We start from the raw sequence: 22,677 nt of genomic DNA, 5'->3' as shown, positions 1-22,677 counted from the left end.
GAGAAAATAAAAACGTTCTGTAATAGTTTTTTACTTATATTCGAGGATCGATTAGTTTATTTACATATATTTCCTATCGTAGAACATATACGTGTCTTTTACTTGTATTATGGATCGCTTCAGGTCGAGTACACGAATTTTACAATGCCTAAATATTAGAAATTGAAATATTTCATTGACTCTATATACAAATCATGATTAGAAAAATGTGCTATCAAGTTAAATCGTTACGAACCTGAATGTCGATAAAGTATGACACACGAGACTCGAGACTTGCGCGTATGTTCGCTCCGCAAATGTGCTTTGCGTGATGCTTTGAACCGTACTGCACTCCCGCGGACGATCTTCAATTACTAACGCAAGATTCGTCGATCCCCACCACTCGTTGGTCTCCCTCGATCTCGCGGCTTACCTCTAATCATTGCAATTACAAATTCGTCGTTATCTTCCATGTTGTGATCCGCGACGCTTCCGAACGGACTTAAGCTCTCCTTCGTCGTTCCCAGAGATCCTTGCGAAAACCCTCTGTAATGCGTCCGAATGATAAACATCGGTGTGGACCTGTTTTCGTATGCTTCTGGATCCCTCGATTATGTTCGCCGGCTGTTCCACGAAAAAACGAAATCGGTCTCGATCACACGGGCCGCACTGCGATGCTCGTGCTTTTTTTAGATGGCCAATAAATTCTGGAGAAGCGCGGACCGTCTACCTTCGATGAAAGATGATTTGCTCCGATGTTTAAGAACGGCTTCGATTGGTTTTAGTCTTTCTGTTGACGTGTGACGCGCCTGGAACAAGCTATTCGTCACAAGGTGTTTTCAACACTCTAAATAAAATAAAGATAAGGGTTCGTTGAAATGGAAAACGTTGTGTTGACCAAAGCAACTATTGTATTCCAACATGTAATAGTCGTCTTTCTCTTCTGGGTGTGCGTGAACCCCCAGAGGTCCGCGGATTACAGCTTGCAAAATACTGTTACAGATTATCTTGATTTATTTGTTTTGAAGATGACCACAAGCAGAGGGTCGAAGACATCCAATAATAAATGGCTTGTATACGACTACATGATGTGACGTCAATGAGTTTTCCACTACAACATCTATTCGCAATAATACGACGACAAGCAAGCTTTATTCGAACGTATTTGAACCTATCGTTCTATTCCTAACGACGTTCCCTCTTCTTCAACGCGTGTCTTCGCCGTGTGAGCGTTTCTTGGCTACGGTGTGCTGCTCGTGAACGCTGGGTCGAATTTTCGCGGTTTCGAGCATCCCGCGAACTCGGTTGGAATACTTGCTCACAGGCGACGAATTCGCCGTCGTGGAAGAGGAATTCGAGTCGTCTTCTGCGCCACCTTTATTTTTAGAGCGAACGCCTTTCGACGATGACACCAGTTTCATTTTTTTCTTGCGACGTTTGTCGGGCCTCTTTGTTTCCCGCGAGGGTCGCGCATCCCAGTTCGTGGGGGATGTGCTCGTGTTCCCTCCCTCCGTTTCAGAGCTGTATCGAGAACGATAACGGTTGCCCGCTTATCATCTGTCTATCTGTCGACATAAGGGGTGTGTCATTTAAATTGTTTCCTGAGGAGTAACGCTGAACGACGGAACCAATCTAAATGAAACACCCTGAAGAGCGAGGAAGTTTCTAAAGCTTCGACTAGTGACCCGAGCCCTTAAAATTGATCGATCGGGCATCACGCTAGTTGTAATTACTTTCAAGGGTACGTTAGCGCCGATGCGAGCATGAACGGGAATTATCTTATCCGCGGATGAAGACCGCGCGCTTAATGACCCGACGCCGCTTATCGTACGCGGCGCATTGAGCATACGATATTAATTGTAATTGCTCGAATGATTTATGAAGTTTAATCTATTTCTGTCGCGGCGAGTGTATTTATTCACAAATTCGTGATCGTTTTACCTTGTACCCTCCAACGACACGCTGGTGGATTCGTTGACGAAGGTCGCAGGAGGATGATACGAGTGACACGTCCCGCACAAAAGCCTGCGCGTAATCTGTAAAGATAGAGGAAATCGATTAGGAGCAGTCTCATTGAAGCCATCGAATAACAAAGGTTATGAACAAAAATTAACGGGGCAAATGCCAGCGTACCTTCGCGATTAAAAAGGCTAAGAAGACTTGAATGATCACCAACGTGCTCGTCATGACGTAGGCCACGATGACGATCCTGAGAAGAACGGGGCTGACGACTTTCGCGCAGCCGTTCGTGTTTATGGTCCTGACATCGCCATCCGGGAGTTCCGTGTGCTCGCACGGCGACATTGCGCGCAGATTGCAGCAGCTGAAGGGAACACCTCGATCTCTGTACTCCTCGTCAGACACAGGACTCTGGACCGCCATTTCCTCCCTGGAAGCGTAGTCCACCCCCTGACGGAGAGAACGAGACTTTCGTGACGCTTTTAAAACGCGAGCTGGTCTCGTTCTTTCACAGTTTTGTACCGTGTCGCGCGGTTACCCTTCTTGAGTTTCGTGGAATTCACCTGCCAGTCGAAGAGGAACCAGTCTACGTAGGAGGAGTGACCGCAGCATTGGAAGATGAACTGTATTTCGTCGATCGCGGACTTGTACGATACAGCGCTAGCGTACAGACGCATGGAGCTGTTGAAGACGTCGACCAGGGTGTCCTCCCTGACGCTCATGTGATATCCTATCGAAGCCAACGTGGCGGCGTTCATTACCGCGCATATCGCTATTATTACCAGCAAGCATCGCAGCACTCGTTTCGTCTCCGCGCAGCACCGTGGCACCTTCCGCCTGGACAAAGAAAATTTGTTAGATGCATCTTTAGTATTTATGGAATACTGTTGGGTAGCGCAGAGATATCTAACGAGGCAGAAATCGCAGTTAACGAGGCGTTACGTAGATAACGAGTACGACATCGGGTAATTCCAACGAAATTGGACGATTAGTACAATTCGAGCGGATATCTAGTGTATGCACGATTGAAAAAATAGTCAGATAAGTCGTTAGACAACTAGATTCGAAATACTTACGCTCTGATGGTACGTACAGTGATCAGGGCAGTAGGCAGGCCCAAGCTGACGTTCACTAAGGTGAACACGACCGGTCGCAGACCACCCGCGAATCGAATGATCTGCCATTCGGCGAATATCTCTAAGATCAACACGAAGAAGCGCTTAGCCTCGAAGATGGCCAGTGTGACCGCTACGCCGTAACCGAATCTCACTTCCCATCCGCAGTTGCACGGGAGCCGTGCGTTCCTTTTAAATACCACGTTGCTAGTCGGGCTGCTCTCGTTGCTCGACATTCAACGATAGTTGCCGCTTTCTGGGACTATGTGCTAGACTCCCCCTTCAGCTGATCCTCTGTTTACCTGAAAATATCTTCTAAGCAGTTCCTATTTAATTATCCTGATCTCGATGCAGCGACTTATAAGGATACGATCGACATTCATTTTTGTCGTAAAACGTGAAACGTAAACGTAAAAACGTTACAATGTTTGCTTATTGATTTAGCAAAGGATGAAGAACGGTGTGACCGTCACGGACGGTGTAGCGTCGTTCCGATGTCATGCACGTTCATTGAGAATAATTTCGACCGGAAGCCCCAGTCGGAGAAACATGTTTTCCCGAGGCTGAAGCGCAATTAGTTAATTCGCGACCGTAATTGAAGTAAGCAAGTCGTTCAGCCTTTTTACGCGTTATTTACTCGTTGAAAAAACATTCAACGAGCCACCTGCGATTCCTCATCGTAGCGAGAGGCTTTACGCCAGAGGCAAGATACAAAGATAAACGTAAACTCCGTTTCGACCCGGGGCCCGCGAAAGTAAGTCGCGCCACTGTCGCGAAACCCATTCGTTCCGTCGCCGCGGTGTTTATCGGGCACGTGACGATGTCCAGAACGTATCTAAGATTAATTGACTCTGTCCTGGAAGCTCTCCTACGCTAGGTCGATTCGTTTCAGATGAGTCGACCTTTGATTCGATTAACGTCGACCTTTTAATTAGACGTTCGCGTCTGCCTCGCCTGAATTAGCCTAACAGCGAACGAAAAACGGATGCCGAACGTATCCCGTTCGATCAATATCGGCGAGGAGAGTTCAAGGACGGTATTATGATCTTCGTCGAGGCATTTTTTTACCGTCTGCTGACGGAACACTCACCAGACGCCATGGCGCGAGAGATAAGGCAGTCTCCTCTAAAATTATGAAATCGCGGAGAAGTATCGCGTACTTTGAAGGATTTCCGTGAAAGCTAACGAGAACGGCCGATGCGACGTTGTCTTCGTTTCGGGACCAATTTCGCTCGTGGGTAAATTATAACCATGGCCGATCGATTCGTGAACACTCTAGTTGATAATTTAATGCTGCGAAGGTAGATGCGTAAAATATGTAACTAACACAGTCGTGCAGGGGTACGGTAAGCACGATCAGCGCCGAGTATTAGGATCGGATAATGTGCTGTATTTGTATTTACGCGCGGTGTTGTATTACAAAACATGTAGTACGATTAAGGCTTAAAAGGTAGTTTCTACTTGTCGCTGGATTTATTCTATCCGCAGGTACTTAAAGGCTTAAATCTAACTATACAATTCCGTATAAAAGATTCTTTTTATCCTACGCTTATCATCTACATTGAGCTTCGTCTCTATAGTCTACTTCTTCTTTTACTACTTTAACGTATGTTCGTTGTCTCCTGACGCCATCCAGTAGAAAGGTTTAACCCGTCTACCGCCGGCGGTTCTACCTTAACTCTAGCTCACATGACGCGGTAATTATAAATATTAACGTAAGAATTCTTAATACCGAAGTTCCAGAACGCCAGGAACGGCAAGTTCTCGGTCAGATACATGGCCAATCGCATTTGCCCGTTGAAGTACGCTCTGAAGATCCACGACCACCAATTCGCTCTAGCCAGCAGGTACTTGTGGGTCATCATTTGAAGATTAAAGATAAATTTACTGTACCACGACATGTTCGACGTATCTGAAAACAGTGATTGATTCAGATCTCGTGGATTCCGTATGTTCGTGGACCCTTACCTATTTTCAACGAGTGATTGTTATTCGTGGCGGTGGAGGACGCCAGTGTCAGGGTGAACGCGACGAAGGCAGTGGAATCCATGTAAGGATTCATGGGCCAGAGAGCTTTTATCAGAGCGTGACTCATCTCATCGAACTCCTTGATATCCCTGGCGAGCGACGGGAGGAAGACTTCGTCCAGGAGTCGTCTGCAGAGTGCGCGGGTCTCTTCGACGCTTCCTGAGCAGATGTTGTACCTGCGGAAAGTAAGAATAATTAAGTCTACATTGAGGACGTAAGGGAGGCGCGAAGAACGGAATTAGCTGGACTGGATGCGCACTTGTCTTCCATTCCCAGCATGCTGCCAACCACGCGCCAGAAGTGAATCAGTCCCTCGAGTTCGTCGAAGCTGTTATTCACCCCGAGATAGTCGCCGCCCAGAAGGGTGAACCCTACGAAACCGAACTGAGTCAACGCCATATCCAGCTGCGAGACTCTGTCGAGGCCTGCGTCCGAGCTTCTGCGAAACGCCACGCAGTGCTTTTTCCGCACGATCCTCAGGGAGTCCAGGAACCTGCAACAACATCGGAGACTCTTTGTTACATGCGAACGCAAGTGTTGGACATTTCTCTATAATTACTTATGGTTAAATAATATTTCCAGAACAGCAAGATTAACGACTAATTTAACGAATTCATTCGACATTCACGTACGACAGGTATTCCGCGAATATTGCAGTGTCTTCCAGGCCTGCGATAATATTTATTCAGAGGCACGTTTACTGGCGAATACATTCGGCAAGATAAATCGATTAAAATACCGAATCTGCACGCGCCTCGATTCCTCGAATGCCAATGAGACACCAGATTCTACCCGACAGGATATTTTTGTCGCTTTGCATCGCGGTTCCTCGACTCTTTTTTTTCCCTCAACACCTGCTGTAAATCTATAATTCGCAGAGGCACCCGTACTATTTTTCCTATAAATTCTCTCTGCCAATAAAAAGTAGCATCGGTGTTTGTTTCCGAAAACGGAGCAAGTGCGACAGCCTCGGAAGAAAGTCGACGCGAAAACGTTGCCCCTATTAATAGCAACAGACAATGAGAATAGAATCTATTTAAAGCAAATGCTATTCCGAACATGTATCACGTTTCTGAGTCACAAATCGGCTTAACGCACGGGATGCCCAAGGAAGTTACACTATTCCTGGTTGCGAAGCAGTCCTTGCGGGTACCAGACTCCGAATTAACATATTAACGCTCAATGTTTGTGTTGATACTCCTGGCAAACATCGCTTGCGCGAGAGTCATCGGACACTTGCCGATTTTAACATAACTCATAATTTAACTTCATAATCTGTAAGAGAGGAACGAATAGAATTTAAATGGAAAGTGTCACGAATCCATAAATCAGTCACAAACGCCAAGTACGCTTACTTTTTCTCTGCAACTGGTTTCTTCTCGTACCAGACCCAAGTGTGCAGAATCGTGGACACGTATCTGCGAAACGCAGCGCAGGACGTGCAGCTCTGCTTGGTGAAGAGCAAAACAGCTCTGATCGACGGTATAGCGAACAAGCATAACAGCCCGCAAAGCTTGGCGACCATCATGGTGAAAACGTTATTGTTGAACATCCTCTGGCCGAGGGAAAACTTCTTCGCGTCGAAGAAAGGCGGTAATTCCGGTTGCAGCCATTCTGGGTTCATGAAACTGTTTGCTCCTTCCTTGAGCAGCGTCTGCAGCCTCTGCTCAACGACATCTGAGAACAAGGAGAATAAATGTTAAAATAATGTTAGAATAGGTTAGAAGATTCGTCGACGCTTGAATCTTAAATCTCTTTTAGAGACTCCTGAGGAGTCCGAGGACCTTCAGAACCCGCAGTTTGGACCTCTTGATCTCCGCAACGTCTATATTCATCCCTATTGGTATACTATCTCCTGAATTTGGATCCCACGGCTACCTATCGAGTTTCAAAGCTTTGTTTTCTCCAGTATCGAGGCTCCGTGTTCCACCTGGCGTCGCCGCACGCGATACCAGATACACCCTTATCAATCAGTGTTGAGTCGAATACGATCCGAAACGATTAACGAGTAATCAGCAAACGTGATCAATGATCGATCGACGAACATGATTAATTCATGAATCCAGACAACAATTCATTGACTCCCGATCGCGTTCTACCGTTCGTTCAGGTTTGCATTTCGTAATTAACATTCGCTGCTTTCTACGATTCGCTTTCGCGTCGCAGGGGCTCGTTTTGGACATAATAGCGATATCAAAGACGGCCAGGAGCGGAACATCCTCACGTAATGCTCTGCAGTGGTCGTTACGATCCGGGGAATTTGTAAAACAAGCCCGTACAAGTGGCACGTACCGCGTGTGGGTGATCATCTTACGATTTGATACGACGGAATTCATTTGGTATTCAGAGCCATCGAAAGTGGATACATCTGTGCAGTGGACGCGACGTGAATGAGAAAATCGACGCTGGAAGTCTAATACAACGAGGGCCTCGATCGAAGACATTGTGTTAGATGCATTTGCGGATGGCCTGGGAAAATAGGCTGTTGGTTAGAGAGGCTTCGAAGGATCGCGTCCTTCGTCTATCGTGACGAAGATTAAGCGTACGTGTTAGAAAATGGGTGAAAAATTTTGTCGAGCTACGAGGATTCGAACACGGGACCCTTGGGGTGGTAGGCGAACGCTTCCCCAACTGAGCTATTCCACCTTAGCTATTCCACCTTCTACCAACATTGCTCTTGTTTGACTAATAACTGCAAGTGGTACTACTACAATGTTACTTTCGATAATTCTTTCTTAGTTAAAGTTCTGTACTAAAACATTTCTGCTTCCATCGCATCTACCAACGATAACGACCTCCTCGTGGACGTTGCAACGGTTCAAATTGAAATTCGAAAAAGCTCGCGATCGAAACTATTTCGTCGCGTTTACACTCTAGACACGTGTTCTAGAAAGTTAGATCATCGAGATTATGTCATCGATGTCCTTGCGTAAAAATTGATGTTACTTTCACCGAGCCACGTTTCGATTCCTGTCTGTTCCTTTCATCCGATCAAATTTTCACTCCGCCGTAATAACTATACCATAACCTCGACTCTTTTCCTAAACTCCGGATAATTATCTACTAAACACCAAATAAAATAAAAAAAAAATAAAAAAAAATTGTACCCATACAATTGACCGAGTTATTATTATTTTTTTTCTTTATTATAGCGTAGCCATGTCTGATTGTTTACACTTTTCCTGTGGATACATATTTTACATTGTTATCATCTTATCCTCTTCAATACCTTATACGGGAAATAGACCTGATCTAATTAAAAAAAAATGTCTAATTAAAAAAAAAAAATGTTCATTGTATTTCCTATTCATTATTTAAATTTAAATAGAGCTTTCGGCCGTATTTGGTAATAATTCCCGACAGTTTGCTGTCGTCTTAGCCGTCTATCCGAAGCTGCACAAGTGCACACGCCTATTGCACGCGAAGCTCGAACGATGAAAGTGAGTCGAGGTCGCCGCGTTTCTATTCGTACTTTCATTGGACGCTGCATGTTTAGAACCTGTGTGCAATACGTTGAGAAACGCGAAACGAGATGTTAAGTGACGCTCGATGATAACCAGCAGCCTCTGCCAAGTGGACGGGCGATGTTAACGATCGTAATGGGTCGTGCCATTAAAATGGCTGCTGAAATTTCGCTTCGACGTCGTAAATCGCAACTTATACCCCACTCGGTACGGCAGAGAATCATTAATCGATAAAGGTTCGAAACGAGGGAATTTTAGGCAGATATATGAAAGTATTACACATCTCGAAGAAACTCGTTTGCAACCAGGATGTCTCTCGCTGATTAATTCCTCGGAATAGTGTCAGCGACTTCAAGGATAAAAAAATTCTCTATGAATTTTAAGTAATCGCTTAAAATGTCGACGTCGTCTCATAAGACGATCTTTCTTTAGGCCTTCCTTTCGGACTACAAGAAATTGATGATATTATTTTTTGTCTATCGAGTTCAAAGTGGATCTTAATCGCTCTCGTAACTCGGCGCAACGCGAGAAATTAAGTGTTACATAAATAATAGACGACAAACTGCTTGCGTGATAATAATTGGGTTATGCGTAATAATTACGCACGTAACGAGTACGTAACCTCCACATTTTTAAAATGACGTTTTCAAGCATTTGTATGCAGTCGTACACGATATACAAATTAAGGGAGCATACAATGCTACCTTACTAATAAAAAATAAAATTCTGGTTGCCATGGAAAAAGGACAAGATCACCCGGTCGGTAAAGTATCAAGACCACTCATTTGTCCGACTGCGATAGATGCAAACGTAAATTTAATCTCGAATACACCTAATTTCCTTCTCATCCCTAATAAATCCACGTCCAATCCATTTCCTAAAATTGTTCAAAATAGCTCCGAGTATTTTAAAGTTTTCGCAAAGATGTACATCCCTTACTACGAAGCGCGTAATTCGATTCGCCGAGTGCACAACAACTGCGTTAATCTCGTTAAAAAAGCGCGATAACTGGTTCACTGAACTTGGCAAGATGAACACTGACCTGTCAGATCATCCTCGTAGCTCTCAACGCGCTCGATCCTCATTTTTCCGTTTCGATAGATCCACGGACGTGATTCTACGATGAACTTGCAACTGCCATCGAGTGCACTACACCGTCAACTGGCGAGGTTTCACCGTGAAAGTTGCGTTGCTGAGGGAATCGCTAAACCGGACAGGCATCGGCCAAGTCTAGCTTATCGCTATTTGAACGGAATACGCCATCGAGCAACGAGTCTAGCGTACCGTCACCGATGGTAACAGTAACGCATAGTACAAGGGAAGGAAAGAAACTGGTTTCTACCGTACATCTTCGGGGAAAGGTAACGTCCTCCTACCTTTCGCTCACTCCTTCCTCCTTCCGACGTTTTAATGTTACCTGTGTAATGTTCTTAATTTCCGCGTGAAACGGTCCACGCAGACCACCTGTTAGTCCTTGACAATCGAGAATCTCACGTTCGTGGAATAGAGTCCGTACATGGGCTGAGAATTAGAAAAAAAAAAAGAAAAAAGAAATCGAGTCTTGGAGGTACAGAGGTCGAGGTTGACAGTCATTTTAAGGTTAAGGGAAGATTAAACATACCATAGGAACGTGCAGGCACCCTTTGGGTAACTGTTTTCGACGGATATCCTTAATCCAGTTATCGATCACAATCCACAAGAAAATAACGCGACACGATGTACTTGTCACTGGGAGAAACTGCTTTCTCCTCGCGCACATGGACACAATTTTTCCCATGGTAAATATTAACGGTTCACACACAAAATTTAATTTGTACTGATTGAGGGCACACGACGATGGAAGCATGAATGCGGAACACAGGTACATTGCGCGCTCTTACGGGCGGATGAAGAACACAATAAAGGACAGAGGTTTATGAATAGTCTATGAATAGTAACCTCTCTCTTTCTCTCGCTCTTTGATGTACTCACACAGCAAGAGGGATGAAGGCGATGGAGGACGATAAGAATCATGACACACAACCATAATTTCTTTTATCTTCCTCAACACGATTGTTACTGCTCTGTCTTTCTTATAACGTCTTCGACACCTCCACAGGACGACACTTTTATCTCTATCAGACTACACAAGTACACAAGTGTAAGAAGTCGCGAGCAATTCTTCGATATCCTAGGTACCTAGAACAGTCGGTAACTAGACCAGTCGGTAACCCCTCGATACTAGTGCTTACCGCCTGAGCTAGTTGGTAACTACCACGATATCGACAGAATACAAGTTTCATCTGCTTTTATCTTCTGGACACGAGTTACGCTGTTTTCGTTTCTCGCGAAATCTGTTATTGTATTAATGCCAACTTTAATCATATCCCACGAGCAACGAACAGAAACGCTCGCTGCGTTTCGTCCAAACAGAAAGGGAAAGTTTCTTGCTTGTGATCTTGCTTTACTCGTCCACTGGTGAAAGTATGCAGCTACCAAATTTGCGACATCGATTGTAGGGTTCACTCTACGTATGTGTTTTTAGCGTGAATGATATTAAACGGCATGGGACGATGTCATGGTGGTCAAGATCGTCATTAGTTAACGTAATTATTGAAAAATGAAGAACGTCTGACGAGCTTTGGAAAAACCATGTATTGTAGAATAATAGATTACATTGTTCGTGGTAATAATGATATAATAAACCAGAATATACCTGACAATAATAATAATAATCTAAAATAACGCGAATACTGAATACATATTATTAACAATAATGAGAGGAGGGACTTTGGGGATGTGTTTGGCGAAAGAAGGGGCCAAGCCGCTCAGAACTGCGCTTCAAATAAAAGAACATAAGAGGGATAGAATATTCGTTAAAATTAAGAAGAGCTTTGTATCGAGAACCTAACGATCTTCGACGTATTTGCTAACCTTTAAAAAATAATTGACTAAACAGCCTGAGGCGCGATACGAATTTCTCTCGCGTGTACGAATCCGCTCCTCTTCGAAGAAATTATAACCTCGCGTGGAAAAGAAAGTATAGTATTTCATTCGAAAATTAATTGAACTAGTTAGAGCGATAAAAAAACAAAACAAAATGGAGGAATGACAACTGATTGCGCGTACTAAGACTTACTGCTAAATTAATTACGATAAATCGCTAACGAGCAACTTACAATTTGATTCCTTTTTTTTTTTTAAAAAGCAACGCATTGATGACGCTGAGTGATATAAAATGTAACATCTTTTGAAAAATAATAAAATAGAGAATTTTTTGCGTCCTCTCCGATTAAGCATAAAAAACCCGTAATGCTTCGTTATGTGCTGCTGTGTAGATATATATTATATTATAAGAAAAAACAAGGAAAAATCCTGTATATGCGTAGTACGTACATGTACATACGTGTGGCGTTATCAATCATCTCGCCTACGGAACGTCCGAACATTTCGTTCTAATATTCCTCGTCGGTATGTTATAATTTTCACGAGAAGAACGATCGTGTCTTTCTTTTCCTTTTCGTTTCACGCAGTGTCGAGAAGCAAAAGAGCGGGGGAGAGTAAACAAGAAAAAAAAAAAGAAAGAAAATCAAGTATCATTGATAGCTGAGAAGAATGCTTCGAAAGCTACAACTCTGTTCGAATGATTCTCTCCATATAAAGCCCGACTAATAATACAGATAAAATGGTAAGAGACTTTCGATTGATACATCAGATTTGTAATGCGTATTCTAATTAATTGAAAGCTTTGTGCGTTCATGACATCCACGGTAATAAGGATAGAATCATTTTGACGGAGTACGTTCATATTATTCTTCGTCTTATCAGCTGTAAATGATAAATTATCTTTTTTTCACCCGAGAGCCAGCTCGTTTTGGGAATCGTTATCTTCCAGTCTTGCGGATTGGTCCTTTCCCACCACGTATCGATAATAAACTAATTTATTCACGAGCTGAGATCTTAACCTTACTAACGAAAGCACCTCGAATACACTAAACAAGAGAAAAAAAGAAAATAATGAGAACAAAATGCAAATAGTGTTCAGAAATCAGGAGAACAATAGAAACGGGTATTGAGGTTAGAATTGGCTCAGTTGCATGGACAAATCACACTGACATTTGTATTGTTCGCTTTTTGATACTGTGTTTTTTTTTTGTCTTTCAATTCTATACCGACTGTAAACGATCCACGGGGGTATATTGTTTTAAAATAGTAAAGCATGCAAATTCAAGTCGCGCGAACGCACGGCACGACGCTGGCCTAACAATGCTAAATAAATCGACGCGACACTGTCGTCTTTTTTTTCTTTTTTTCTTTTCGTGGCAGCGATGCTTTGTGTTTCGTTTAGAATGCAAAACGGCACGTCGAATTTACAGAGGCCTCGCGGTAATTCGATACAACTAACGCACCATAGTGATATAAGCAAAATTTATTAATTGACCGTGAGAATTTCTGTCAACTTTGACCAACGACAAAACGAACGATTGCTCATTTCTGTTTTCATGAATCATTGAAAGCCTCTTAGGCGAGCTGAAAGCTGTCACGTAACAGTGTTTGGTAGATTTTAAGTATCGAATGACGATAAAAAGGTTTAAAAAAAAAAAAAAAAAAAAAAAAAATGTTTTTAATAATAAAATACACCTGTCAGTCACATCATCTCCCACATTAAAGTGTCTAAAAACTGGTGTAAAAATTTGTGTAAAACTCGGATGTATTCCATATCATTTGTGTTTCATTAAAAAGAAGAATCCTAAAACCGCTTTCTAAATACCCTGTACAATTAAGATAAAATTTTTGTTTGCAACGAAAAAGAACTTATACTCTTCGTACTCTTGTTATGTAACAGCTAGCAGCACGAATTCGACGAGAAGAAGCTGGTCAATAAATAAATTGTTTGTGTTACGTTTCCCTCACTCATCATTTAACACAATTCGTGAAGGTTTGGCAGCCCTGTGTTTTGTTTGCAGCTAATAAACTATGGCATACAATAGAATGCGGCGACAGAACCATCGACTGTACCGAGTGGACGAACTTGTTCTTGTTTTTCGTTAGTCTTAACACGCGTATTCGAGGTCCCCTTCTACGCGCGAGATCTTACAGGATTACGATAAATAAAGAAGACGAGAATGTCCTCGTAAGGAAGCACTGACGTGTAAACGAGGACTCGAGTACGATTCTTAAAAGCTATTCTCAAAATCTAATACGTAGTATATTCCATGATATAGTACTCTATATTCTGCACCACTCGGTATAATTCCAATAGGTAATTCCTTTAATTAAAAAATGGAAGGATCAACGACTTCAGAAGCATTTAATTTCCCAATATAGCTGCTCCCAGATCTATTAATCCTTCAATTTTTAACGTGTATCATGAAAGAGCAAATAATGATCTCTGGTAGCGTATACTCATCGAATAATCAACTACCAGCGATATATGTTTTGGAATTCTTTTAACTGTTTCATGGGTAGGTAAGTACGAGACGACCGGCTGTTGCATCATCGTGAAACTGTCTTGTCGAGGCTAACCTATGGAAACGATTCAATATTTTTCGTTATACATACTAATTGGGTTTTTTTTCCAGCAAACGGTAGATTCGAGACTGTACCACTTCGGACGCGTATTCTGGTCGAATCCAAAATCATAGGTTGCGATTTGTTTTCGTGCATCCGGCATAGTAACGTTGACGGTGTCTCTTTCGAACAGCATATCACTATCATATAGTTAATATCAATTCGTCTCACTCGAAGATCATCGATATGAATTATCGGAAGCAACAATCCTTTGACGGACCGTGGCGAGCAAATATGCGTATTATTTTGTCTAATCGCTTTAGCATGCAACTGTTTACATAGATCGTTATCACGGTGAACATCCTCTGCACTTGTTTAGAGTTTAGCGACGATTGCTGATAAATCCAGTGGTAAGATCTTCCGTCACAAGTTTCTTTGTATCGTTCGGAGAAGGTAGATATTATCACTTTCATCGACGTTTAAACTAATAGGTTCTGTTACTCGAATAACTCTCACTATACGATCCGTCTCGTCGAAATTATGCGAAGGAAGACGAATGGATTCGTCGGGAAACTAAACGGCGGTTAACGAAAGCACGTCCTGATATTTAGGTACATATTTTGTTCAGATATATTGTGGTTTTCGAGTCCCCTTCTTAGCGTCTGCATCCTCCTGACTTCTTTATTGGTTAACGTTCTATCTATTTACACTGAATTCATTGCTCCTCAGCCTCGAGCCCTTGTACCTTGTACTAGCTACGAACTAGGCTATCACGAGAGCACGGGACTAACTTCGGTCGCTTCTTTGCAGTCTTGAATAGATATCTGAGCCAATTCGCTCATTACCTCTTCGTGTGTCATCGAGTCTGATTTCTTTAATATCGTGTATCCCTGCTGCGGTTCTTCGTTCTCGCCGTTCGTCTTGGCGTTACCCTTGTGATTTGTCCAGTCGAGTTCTGATTGTCTGACGTTTTTTCGCCAAACCTTCATATACCTGGCAGAGTTCTGAAGACATTTCTTCGAAGTACTCTCTTTGTGCTTGTTGCCTTTTATTATGATAGCCTTTGATTTCGGATACTTCTGTTCGGATGAGTTCTGACCGTTCGGAACATCCGTGTGTTTCGTTTCGTGCAGTTTCTCCTCTGAAGGATGTCCATCTTCGGAGGTATTCGGCGCGTCTTGTCCTGTAGTCGTCGACAGGGGATCTGAAGTACGAGTATCATTTGATTTCCTAGACGAGTCGAGCAGCTCGCCATCGGACTCGTCATCCTTTTTAACCTCTTCGTCCAAATCCGTGACCTGCACATTTTTCGTTTCTTCAACGGAATTTTTTTCCGTGGCTACCTTATCTGTGAATGCGTGATGATTCGCGTCTTGTCGATTGGTCGATGGTAATTCTCGCTGGAGGACCTTGACAGGGCTTTTTGGTTTCGTACCGTTGTCGGATATATCTTTATTTTGACAATTCGTACAGGAAGATTGTTTGGAATGAGTCGGGGAATTTACTTGTCTCTTGCCTCCGTTGTTCTTCTGCCCGAAATCCAAGTGCGGTCTTCCTAATTTCTGAAGGTATATCGACGAGGTCATTTGGGAGATGAACGACGCCGCTGGTTCGTATTGAGGTACAGGCTGTACATGATTCATGTGTATTTGTTGCTGTTGCGGTTGCATCCTGCGCATATCCATGTGCATCTTATCGTCCATTCGTTGTTGGTACGTGATATTCTGTTGGTAAGGTACTGCTAGGTTTGTATTCATATTCTGATTGATGTTCGTGTTTGCCGGTGGACCGTAATTAAGACTGGGGTTCGGATGTACGTATGAATCTACAGAGCTATACAGAGTGTCCATTCGTCTAAACAACATGTGACACTCCCTGGCTGGGTAGGCGGGACAGTTTTGTTTTTGTACAATTCTTCTAGATTGGTACATCTGATCGTTCTGAGGAATCACTTGGGTCTGAGATTGATAACCGTAGCTCTCGTAGTGCATACCTCCATTGTTCATTGCCCTACCAAAAGCTACACTCGTATGATATTGAGGAGGTTGCGACGTATACTCCTGTTGTTGATGATCTTGATACTGAGGATACTGAGGGACAGGTGGCTGTGCGTCGATCCAAGTTTCTTGTTGCGGAGGAGGTTGCTCCAAATCTCGTCTGGCTTGCACCGCGTTCCAAACATCTTTCAGTTCGCCGGTAATATCTCGGTCCTTTAATATCGTATACTGTCGTGTAAAAACCACTCCTGCGTTCACCGTTTCGACAAAGTCTAGTAAAAGTTCTATTAAACAGGAACGCTTCTGTAATAAAGCAACGTAGAAAATTAGTTTTCATAAACAGTTGTACATATTACAGCTATGTATTTAAACTACCTTTGGGTCTGTAGCATTTTTGCCATTAATTTGAAGATATCCCGGATTAGTCATTACCGCGAAGACAACAGCTTCGGCTTTCGTACGCGGCGGTCGTACTCTCATTCCTCCGTAAAGTGGTACAGGTACAGAAGACTTCAATGGCATTGTAATTTTTTCCCAAGATAAAACATTTACGTAACATGGAACTGTAGTGCCCTGAAATAACAAACCATCTAACTTCTAACTCTGACCCAGATTGAAACATCTTAAAAAAATATATAATTGCAATATTATTATATTACGTATTGTATAAAACTGTACCTGTATATAATCTTGTATGCACATATGGGGCTGAGGAGGGTTTCTGAAGAGACGAGCGCCATTGCGCTTCATTCTTGTTACGCCACCCTCAGTCATTTCGTAACTGAAAATAAATTTGTACTGAAGTTTAGTGTCACATGCCGACACTGAAGTTTCATCTGTGTGAGTGTCATAACTGTATGTATATTTAAATCAATATAAGAGTTATATAAAAATAAAATTCGTTAACAAAACTGATTCGCTACTATTATTTAAGAATTGTGTGTCTGTTGGAGTCTAATTCGTTATGTATCGTGAACGATAAAGTCTTACCTCGAATAAAAAAAAATTACGAACACCAACGTTTGCGAGTCTCTTTAAAACAACGAAGAAAACGATCGGTTACAGAGTATCAGCAGTTTTGTAGTAACCATTACGACACAACTGTAAATAGGAGCGATAGAAGGAGCGGCTGAAAATTCGTAACAACAAATGTGGCGGAGCAAATGCGTCAAATCGCATGCTGGCACTCTTTTAACGTACTGGTGTACTCGGAAAATATAGAAAAGTATATTTTCAACTCGAATGCACCGCGTATACGTTCGATAATGGACGTCGAGCATCGAAACGGAGCAATTTTCATAACATCCCAGACGCGTTGGAACTCTCTCGTTGCTCGACCATCGTAGATTGTCAATATAACCTCAAAGTGCGTCTAGCTTACACACCGAATACTCCAACGAATATAAACGAAACGATTACTTTCGTGACGCAATACATTATCGGGACGGTATGTAATCCTCTGTTACGTAAACTCACCCCGCGATGCTGTTTCACGCGTAAAAACACTCAAACAAACAGGAACACGACACGATACATTATCGGGCAGCTTCGGTGGAAAAGATCCATCGCTCCTTTTGTTTATTATTTTTCCGGAGTCTGCGCGATTAAATTCGACCACTGGCGCTCTTTTACCTCGCGCGGACGAATTACGAACTAAAATCTCCAAGATGGCCGAAACTGGAAATCACGCTTGATGCATCGATGTGAAGCGGACTGAAAAGTCCCTAAATGAAATTTTCATACTTCTAAGTAATGCTAATTTCTATTTTTTGCCAATAATTGGAAGAAAATAGGACTTGAAATGATAATGATTAATTTTTTGGAAGGAAAAAATGATAGATAGTTTGGTTTTTATCTAGAATCATCTTTGGTACATTTGGAAAAAAAGTCAAACAACATTTGTTAATAAATGTTGTTTAACGAGAACTGAATATACTGAATAACTGAAAATCACAATATATATATGGATTTAAAAAATTTTTTTCTTCGAGTCTAAATTATTTTTCATGAAGGAAGTTAATAGAGTAAAGATCGACATAGATACATTAATTAACAATCGAATTGACTTTGACAGTGAAATTGGCGGGATTTGGCTGTGAGAATTTATCCTGTGCAATTTTTTTTCGACGCTATGGGTAAGAACAATTTTTGTTTAACAATTGTAATTAATTCAGTAACAGTATCAGTGCTTTCGTTCTTTTGATTATAGTAATGACTCTGTGCTCGGTAGAATTGACTATGCAGCTACAGAATCCCTCTAAAATCTTCTCTTCGAAAGCCAGGTACCCACTTACGTCTTCTCGATCTACACTTTATCGTTACATCCATAACGGGTCGTTATTTTTACGAATTTCATTTTTATATCAAACGGTTTTATTGTAGCTCGGTAACGAATATCATTGTTTTCGAAAAGTAAAAAAAAATATATCATTACACGTATTGCATTTCCAGTTATATTTATTATCTCGCATCTCGTTTTCATACACCCTGTTTGTCCCCGGTTGGAAAATCGCGTATTTTCGTTTCGCAGTTTAACGGGGTGAAAATAAAAGTGTTACAGAACCGTTAATTCTCGTAATGTTAAATAATAACAGCGATTCCACAGTGTTGTTCTTTTTTCCGTAATAATCTATCCCCCGTTTAATTTAATTTTTATCGATGATGCAGCCAATTATCCCACAAATATCCAGCCTGGTTTTTCATAACCTTTCATAGCTAGTTGTGGACTAACGAGATTAAACATTCCTGGTATCGAGGTGGTAAATTCAATAAGAAAGCGTTCGATTACGAACGAGTATTCTAATCGTAATACATGTACAATTTGGATAAATGCTTGTTTACCTAGGCTAACTTGGGCCTTAGGTAGATAAGGCTACCCAATCGTTCTAATAATATACATATGATACTTATTAGAACGATTGGGGGAACTCCCATATGTCGAACTAGGCAGGTGACACGTCGGTAATGAGAGTAATAGAAACTCTTTTTTATCGATGTAGAACATTGTATTATCTAAATCTAAAGAAACTAACCTATGTAAATAATACAATGTTCTACATCGATAAAAAAGAATTTCTATTACTCTCATTACCGACGTGTCACCTGGCTAGTTCGACACATGGGAGTTGACTCGTTTTGGCGGTAAAAGCGTCCCGCAATCGACTTCTCGACTTGCACGCGCTCCTTCCCTATCATTACATCGAATTAGTCCGAGCAATTAGCGAAATAATAATCAGGAGGGCCGTTTTCGAATAAGTTATCGTTAGTTTATACGCCGAAGACGATCTTTCCGATCGTTAGTGGCGCCACTCGCGCGGGGTGCACCACCGTGTACGTGGCGTATCGGAAGAGCATCGACGAGGCCCTTCTTCGACCCACCGTATCATTATGACGCCTCGCAGGCAACTATCGATCCCGATCGATGATATTAATAGTCGCTAACTACAGTCTTCCACGCCGCTCGCGTTCTACAGCGTTGTTTCACGCGGCCAGGAACCGTTTTTTCATCCTTGCCGAAGCACCGTCGCTCCGCAGAATTCGCGTTTCTCGCTATTCGCTCGAGATAATCGCGCCATAAATAAATTTACGGGTAATAAGAGTGAGAGTGAGATGCGCAGGAAAATTTCCCGAGCTTCCGTAACAGATTATAGGCCCGAGACACAATCTTGCTAGGCAATTACGAGAGGAACTTGTTCAGGAGGTTTGTACCCTGTTTTGTCGTCCGTTATCTCGAGCCTGGAGGCCTTAGATCGTTAGCGCTTTCAATTATTAGTTTAAGATCAGATGATACTTGGTGGGAAGATGTTAATCAAGCAATTAAGGTTAGATTAAAAGGCAGTCGTCTGCTGTATGTCATCTCTACGTTATAGACATTGTTTTATTCAAAGTTTCCTCGTGACATGATCCTCCTTTATTCTATCTAAATCTTCTCATCGATTATTACAGTTATTTCTCCTGTTGTCTCACTGTCAACTTTGTTCACAGATCTTTCAACATAATCGTGTGGAGACTGCTGACACCGTTCGAGCGTTTAAGGTTATGTCCTGCAGGTATTGTTTAGGTAAGAAGAGGCCCCGAATAAAACGTACCAATGTAGAAGAGTATAAAATCATTACAGCTAATGCATCACTTTTGTGTTGATCTTTCCAGGCTCCTTTTAACCTGGTCATTTTTTGGCGAATGGGAGGGCGAATAAAAACGCCCCTGTGGATCTGTAGCAGCAGAGAAACACCACCTGTAACATCTTGCACGATAGACGCGGCCCGATATCTCGAATCTGAATCATCCTCGCTTTTAATTACGGTGTTCGTCTGCTAAACAATTATCCCCGAACGACGGCGAGCGGTTCCGTACGCGCGCCGCTATCGTCCCTTCTTTTATTTCGCCAACGCGTGTACGTGGCCCATAGACGGGGTGGTTAGGGTCGGCGGATCGAGAGCCACGTCTCATGTAATTTTCATCGAGTGGGTGGATACCCATTATTTCGCATTACAGACTTCTTACGGGGCACGGATCGTCCCGTCGAATCGCGGGCCCCTATCGCGACTTCGCGTTACGTTCGCACGTCCACCGACCTGTTAACGTTTTCTCGCGTCGGCGACTTTCGATCTTCTCGCCGAGAGGCTGAGAGGGAGGGATATATAAAATTCGACGTCTGTATGTGACATTCCTGTGACTTCCATTATCTTTGTCCTTTCCAGATGAAACTTTGTGTAGAAGAGTATAGAATACATAATTTTAGGAAAATATTAGTTATAATCATGTAATACCACGCTTCATGTACCTAACACAAGGAGTGAAAAGAGAGCACAACTGGTAAGGTGCGTTGATGGTCCGTGGGAAAAATAGTAGACTTCTGCCGTGTGGGCCCGAGTTCGAATCTCTATGTCCCCTGGTATTTTTTCTTCGAGATTTCTGCAGTTATTATTATTACTTAGAATACGAAACAAGAGGTAAAATTCCTTAAAATAATATGCGAAGAGTAACGATGGGAATACGTATAAAATATTCGAATATTAAATTATAGGAACGGGAGTCAGCCAATGGTGAAACCCCTGTATCGGACCAGGTGCAGGCAGCCCCGCTCGGCTGGTCGTTTAAACGAGCCCATTGGCTTGGTCTCCTTATGAGAATTAATTGACATATCGATCGGCGATGCGCTTCGTGCGTAGTCATCGTCGAGGCTTCAGTGTTCCGGTTGCCCTTGTGTTAGTCAAACGGGAAAATGGGGAATACCTTCGCCAAAAAAATGGAACGTAGGATTGACGCGATAACGAGCAGTCTCGAAGGGACGTGTAACGCGACCTTTAATCGCCATATGAAATCAACGGAACGAGCATCGATGCGACGCGACGTTATGTTTCCGTGACACGAGCCAGACCGATTGCCATAAAAATCGAAGCCAACCGTTGCAATTAATTCGCACTTATGGACCGATATACAGAGAATCTTTCAAACGGTTGGTCACTGTAGATAGGTCACTGTAGTTGGTTTTTCAATGTTTAGAGTTTACTAACGGTACCAAAATTCACCAAGTTTAGAATCGGTATATTATTTTTATAGTGTCAAGTATCAGCGCAAATTCACCTAAGCAGGGAACGGCGATAAAAATCACGGTTGCGCGTCCCACACTCGATCGCGTTCATTGTTTATCGCTTCTCGTGCCGCACCAGGGACGAATATGTCGGGCATGCTCGGCCACGATTAGGAAGGATGACACGGATAATATAATAACGAAAAAAAGCCACGTGGATATAAAAATAAATGGCCGAGGAGGGGATAGGGGGGACGGAGAGAACCCCGACGTGCCACACGCAGAGACCACGCGAGACGTGTTTATAGTAATGAGCCTTGTCGTTATTTGTCCAGCGAAAGGGATTTATCGAGATACCTCGTGAGATCTTGTTGCTCGATCTTCTTCTTCTTCTTCTTCTTCTTCTTCTTCTTCTTCTTCTACTCCTCCGTGGTCGTCGTCGTCTTCTCTGCCCCTCCCACTCTTCCCTCGATGTCTCCTTATTTCCTCTTTGTCGCTTGCTTTCTTTCCACCTGGGCTAGTGATGGGCATTCAATTCTCCCTGTCGCGGATTTTCAAGCGATTCATACGAAACGCTCGAATCGCCTGACGTTATTCGAGTTTGAAAATCTCAGTGGATCTCGTCGTGGACATCGAATCTACGAACTGCGTAGGTATACTTTTACGTAGGGAAAAAAAGTGACAATAGTTTTTGTTAGTCGTTCGACTCGGTCGTCAACCTTGAGAGGAATATTTCTTTGGTAGCGAGAGACTGGAAAATTTCGTTAATCTTGCGTTCGTTTAAGGGTTGGATTACATTAGAGATAGATTAATTGTAGGATAAACGCGTAGAGAGTTGTTGATTGGATTTTAGTATCGCAGTGGGAATACAGCTGCGACCAATACAGATTGCTCTGTCGGTAACGCAGAGTATTCGGTCGGTAATGCAGTTTACTCGGTCGGCAATGTAGATTACTCTGTCGGTAATGTAGATTATTCGGTCGGTAATGCAGTTTACTCGGTCGGTAATATAGATTGCTCGGTCGGTAATGCAGTTTACTCGGTCGGTAATATAGATTACTCGGCCGGTAATGCAGTTTACTCGGTCGGTAATGCAGTTTACTCGGTCGGTA

At 42.6% G+C, this 22,677-nt stretch overlaps 3 protein-coding genes and 1 long non-coding RNA gene across 9 annotated transcripts; 1 reads left to right on the top strand and 3 right to left on the bottom strand.

The window, feature by feature from the left end:
* Positions 1-1,442: 1,442 nt before the first annotated feature.
* LOC128880326 (tetraspanin-6-like) lies at positions 1,443-4,893 on the bottom strand. Its single transcript, XM_054130287.1, has 6 exons — positions 4,786-4,893; positions 3,015-3,365; positions 2,502-2,775; positions 2,113-2,388; positions 1,921-2,015; positions 1,443-1,540 (listed from the first exon to the last, which is right to left on the bottom strand). The coding sequence occupies exons 2-6, from the start codon at positions 3,287-3,289 to the stop codon at positions 1,495-1,497; spliced, it is 966 nt and encodes a 321-aa protein (XP_053986262.1). The 5' UTR covers positions 3,290-3,365; positions 4,786-4,893; the 3' UTR covers positions 1,443-1,494.
* Positions 3,385-14,231, bottom strand: LOC128880324 (uncharacterized). 4 transcript variants are annotated; one of them, XM_054130284.1, is made up of 6 exons: positions 10,777-14,230; positions 9,963-10,667; positions 6,437-6,758; positions 5,341-5,574; positions 5,022-5,257; positions 3,385-4,965 (listed from the first exon to the last, which is right to left on the bottom strand). In XM_054130284.1, exons 3-6 carry the CDS (start codon positions 6,703-6,705, stop codon positions 4,739-4,741), a joined length of 966 nt encoding a protein of 321 aa, XP_053986259.1. In that variant the 5' UTR covers positions 6,706-6,758; positions 9,963-10,667; positions 10,777-14,230; the 3' UTR covers positions 3,385-4,738. The 4 variants fall into 4 exon arrangements, with proteins under 4 accessions (XP_053986259.1, XP_053986260.1, XP_053986256.1 ...); XM_054130285.1 differs by having other exon boundaries at positions 10,167-10,667; XM_054130281.1 differs by lacking the exon at positions 9,963-10,667 and having other exon boundaries at positions 14,087-14,231.
* Positions 14,232-14,805: 574 nt separating this feature from the next.
* LOC128880323 (basic-leucine zipper transcription factor A) lies at positions 14,806-17,621 on the bottom strand. 3 transcript variants are annotated; one of them, XM_054130278.1, is made up of 5 exons: positions 17,233-17,591; positions 17,023-17,133; positions 16,711-16,813; positions 16,408-16,605; positions 14,806-16,335 (listed from the first exon to the last, which is right to left on the bottom strand). In XM_054130278.1, exons 3-5 carry the CDS (start codon positions 16,804-16,806, stop codon positions 14,806-14,808), a joined length of 1,824 nt encoding a protein of 607 aa, XP_053986253.1. In that variant the 5' UTR covers positions 16,807-16,813; positions 17,023-17,133; positions 17,233-17,591. The 3 variants fall into 3 exon arrangements, with proteins under 3 accessions (XP_053986253.1, XP_053986255.1, XP_053986254.1); XM_054130280.1 differs by having other exon boundaries at positions 17,509-17,583; XM_054130279.1 differs by lacking the exon at positions 17,023-17,133 and having other exon boundaries at positions 17,509-17,621.
* A 1,921-nt stretch (positions 17,622-19,542) lies between these two features.
* Positions 19,543-20,716, top strand: LOC128880010 (uncharacterized). The gene is made up of 3 exons (XR_008457736.1): positions 19,543-19,732; positions 20,017-20,092; positions 20,182-20,716. It is a non-coding gene; the product is annotated as an uncharacterized LOC128880010 (long non-coding RNA).
* Positions 20,717-22,677: the final 1,961 nt, after the last annotated feature.

Source organism: Hylaeus volcanicus, chromosome 7, assembly GCF_026283585.1.
Source record: "Hylaeus volcanicus isolate JK05 chromosome 7, UHH_iyHylVolc1.0_haploid, whole genome shotgun sequence".
NCBI lineage: Eukaryota > Metazoa > Arthropoda > Insecta > Hymenoptera > Colletidae > Hylaeus > Hylaeus volcanicus.
This window is presented reverse-complemented; position numbering and strand designations above follow the sequence as displayed.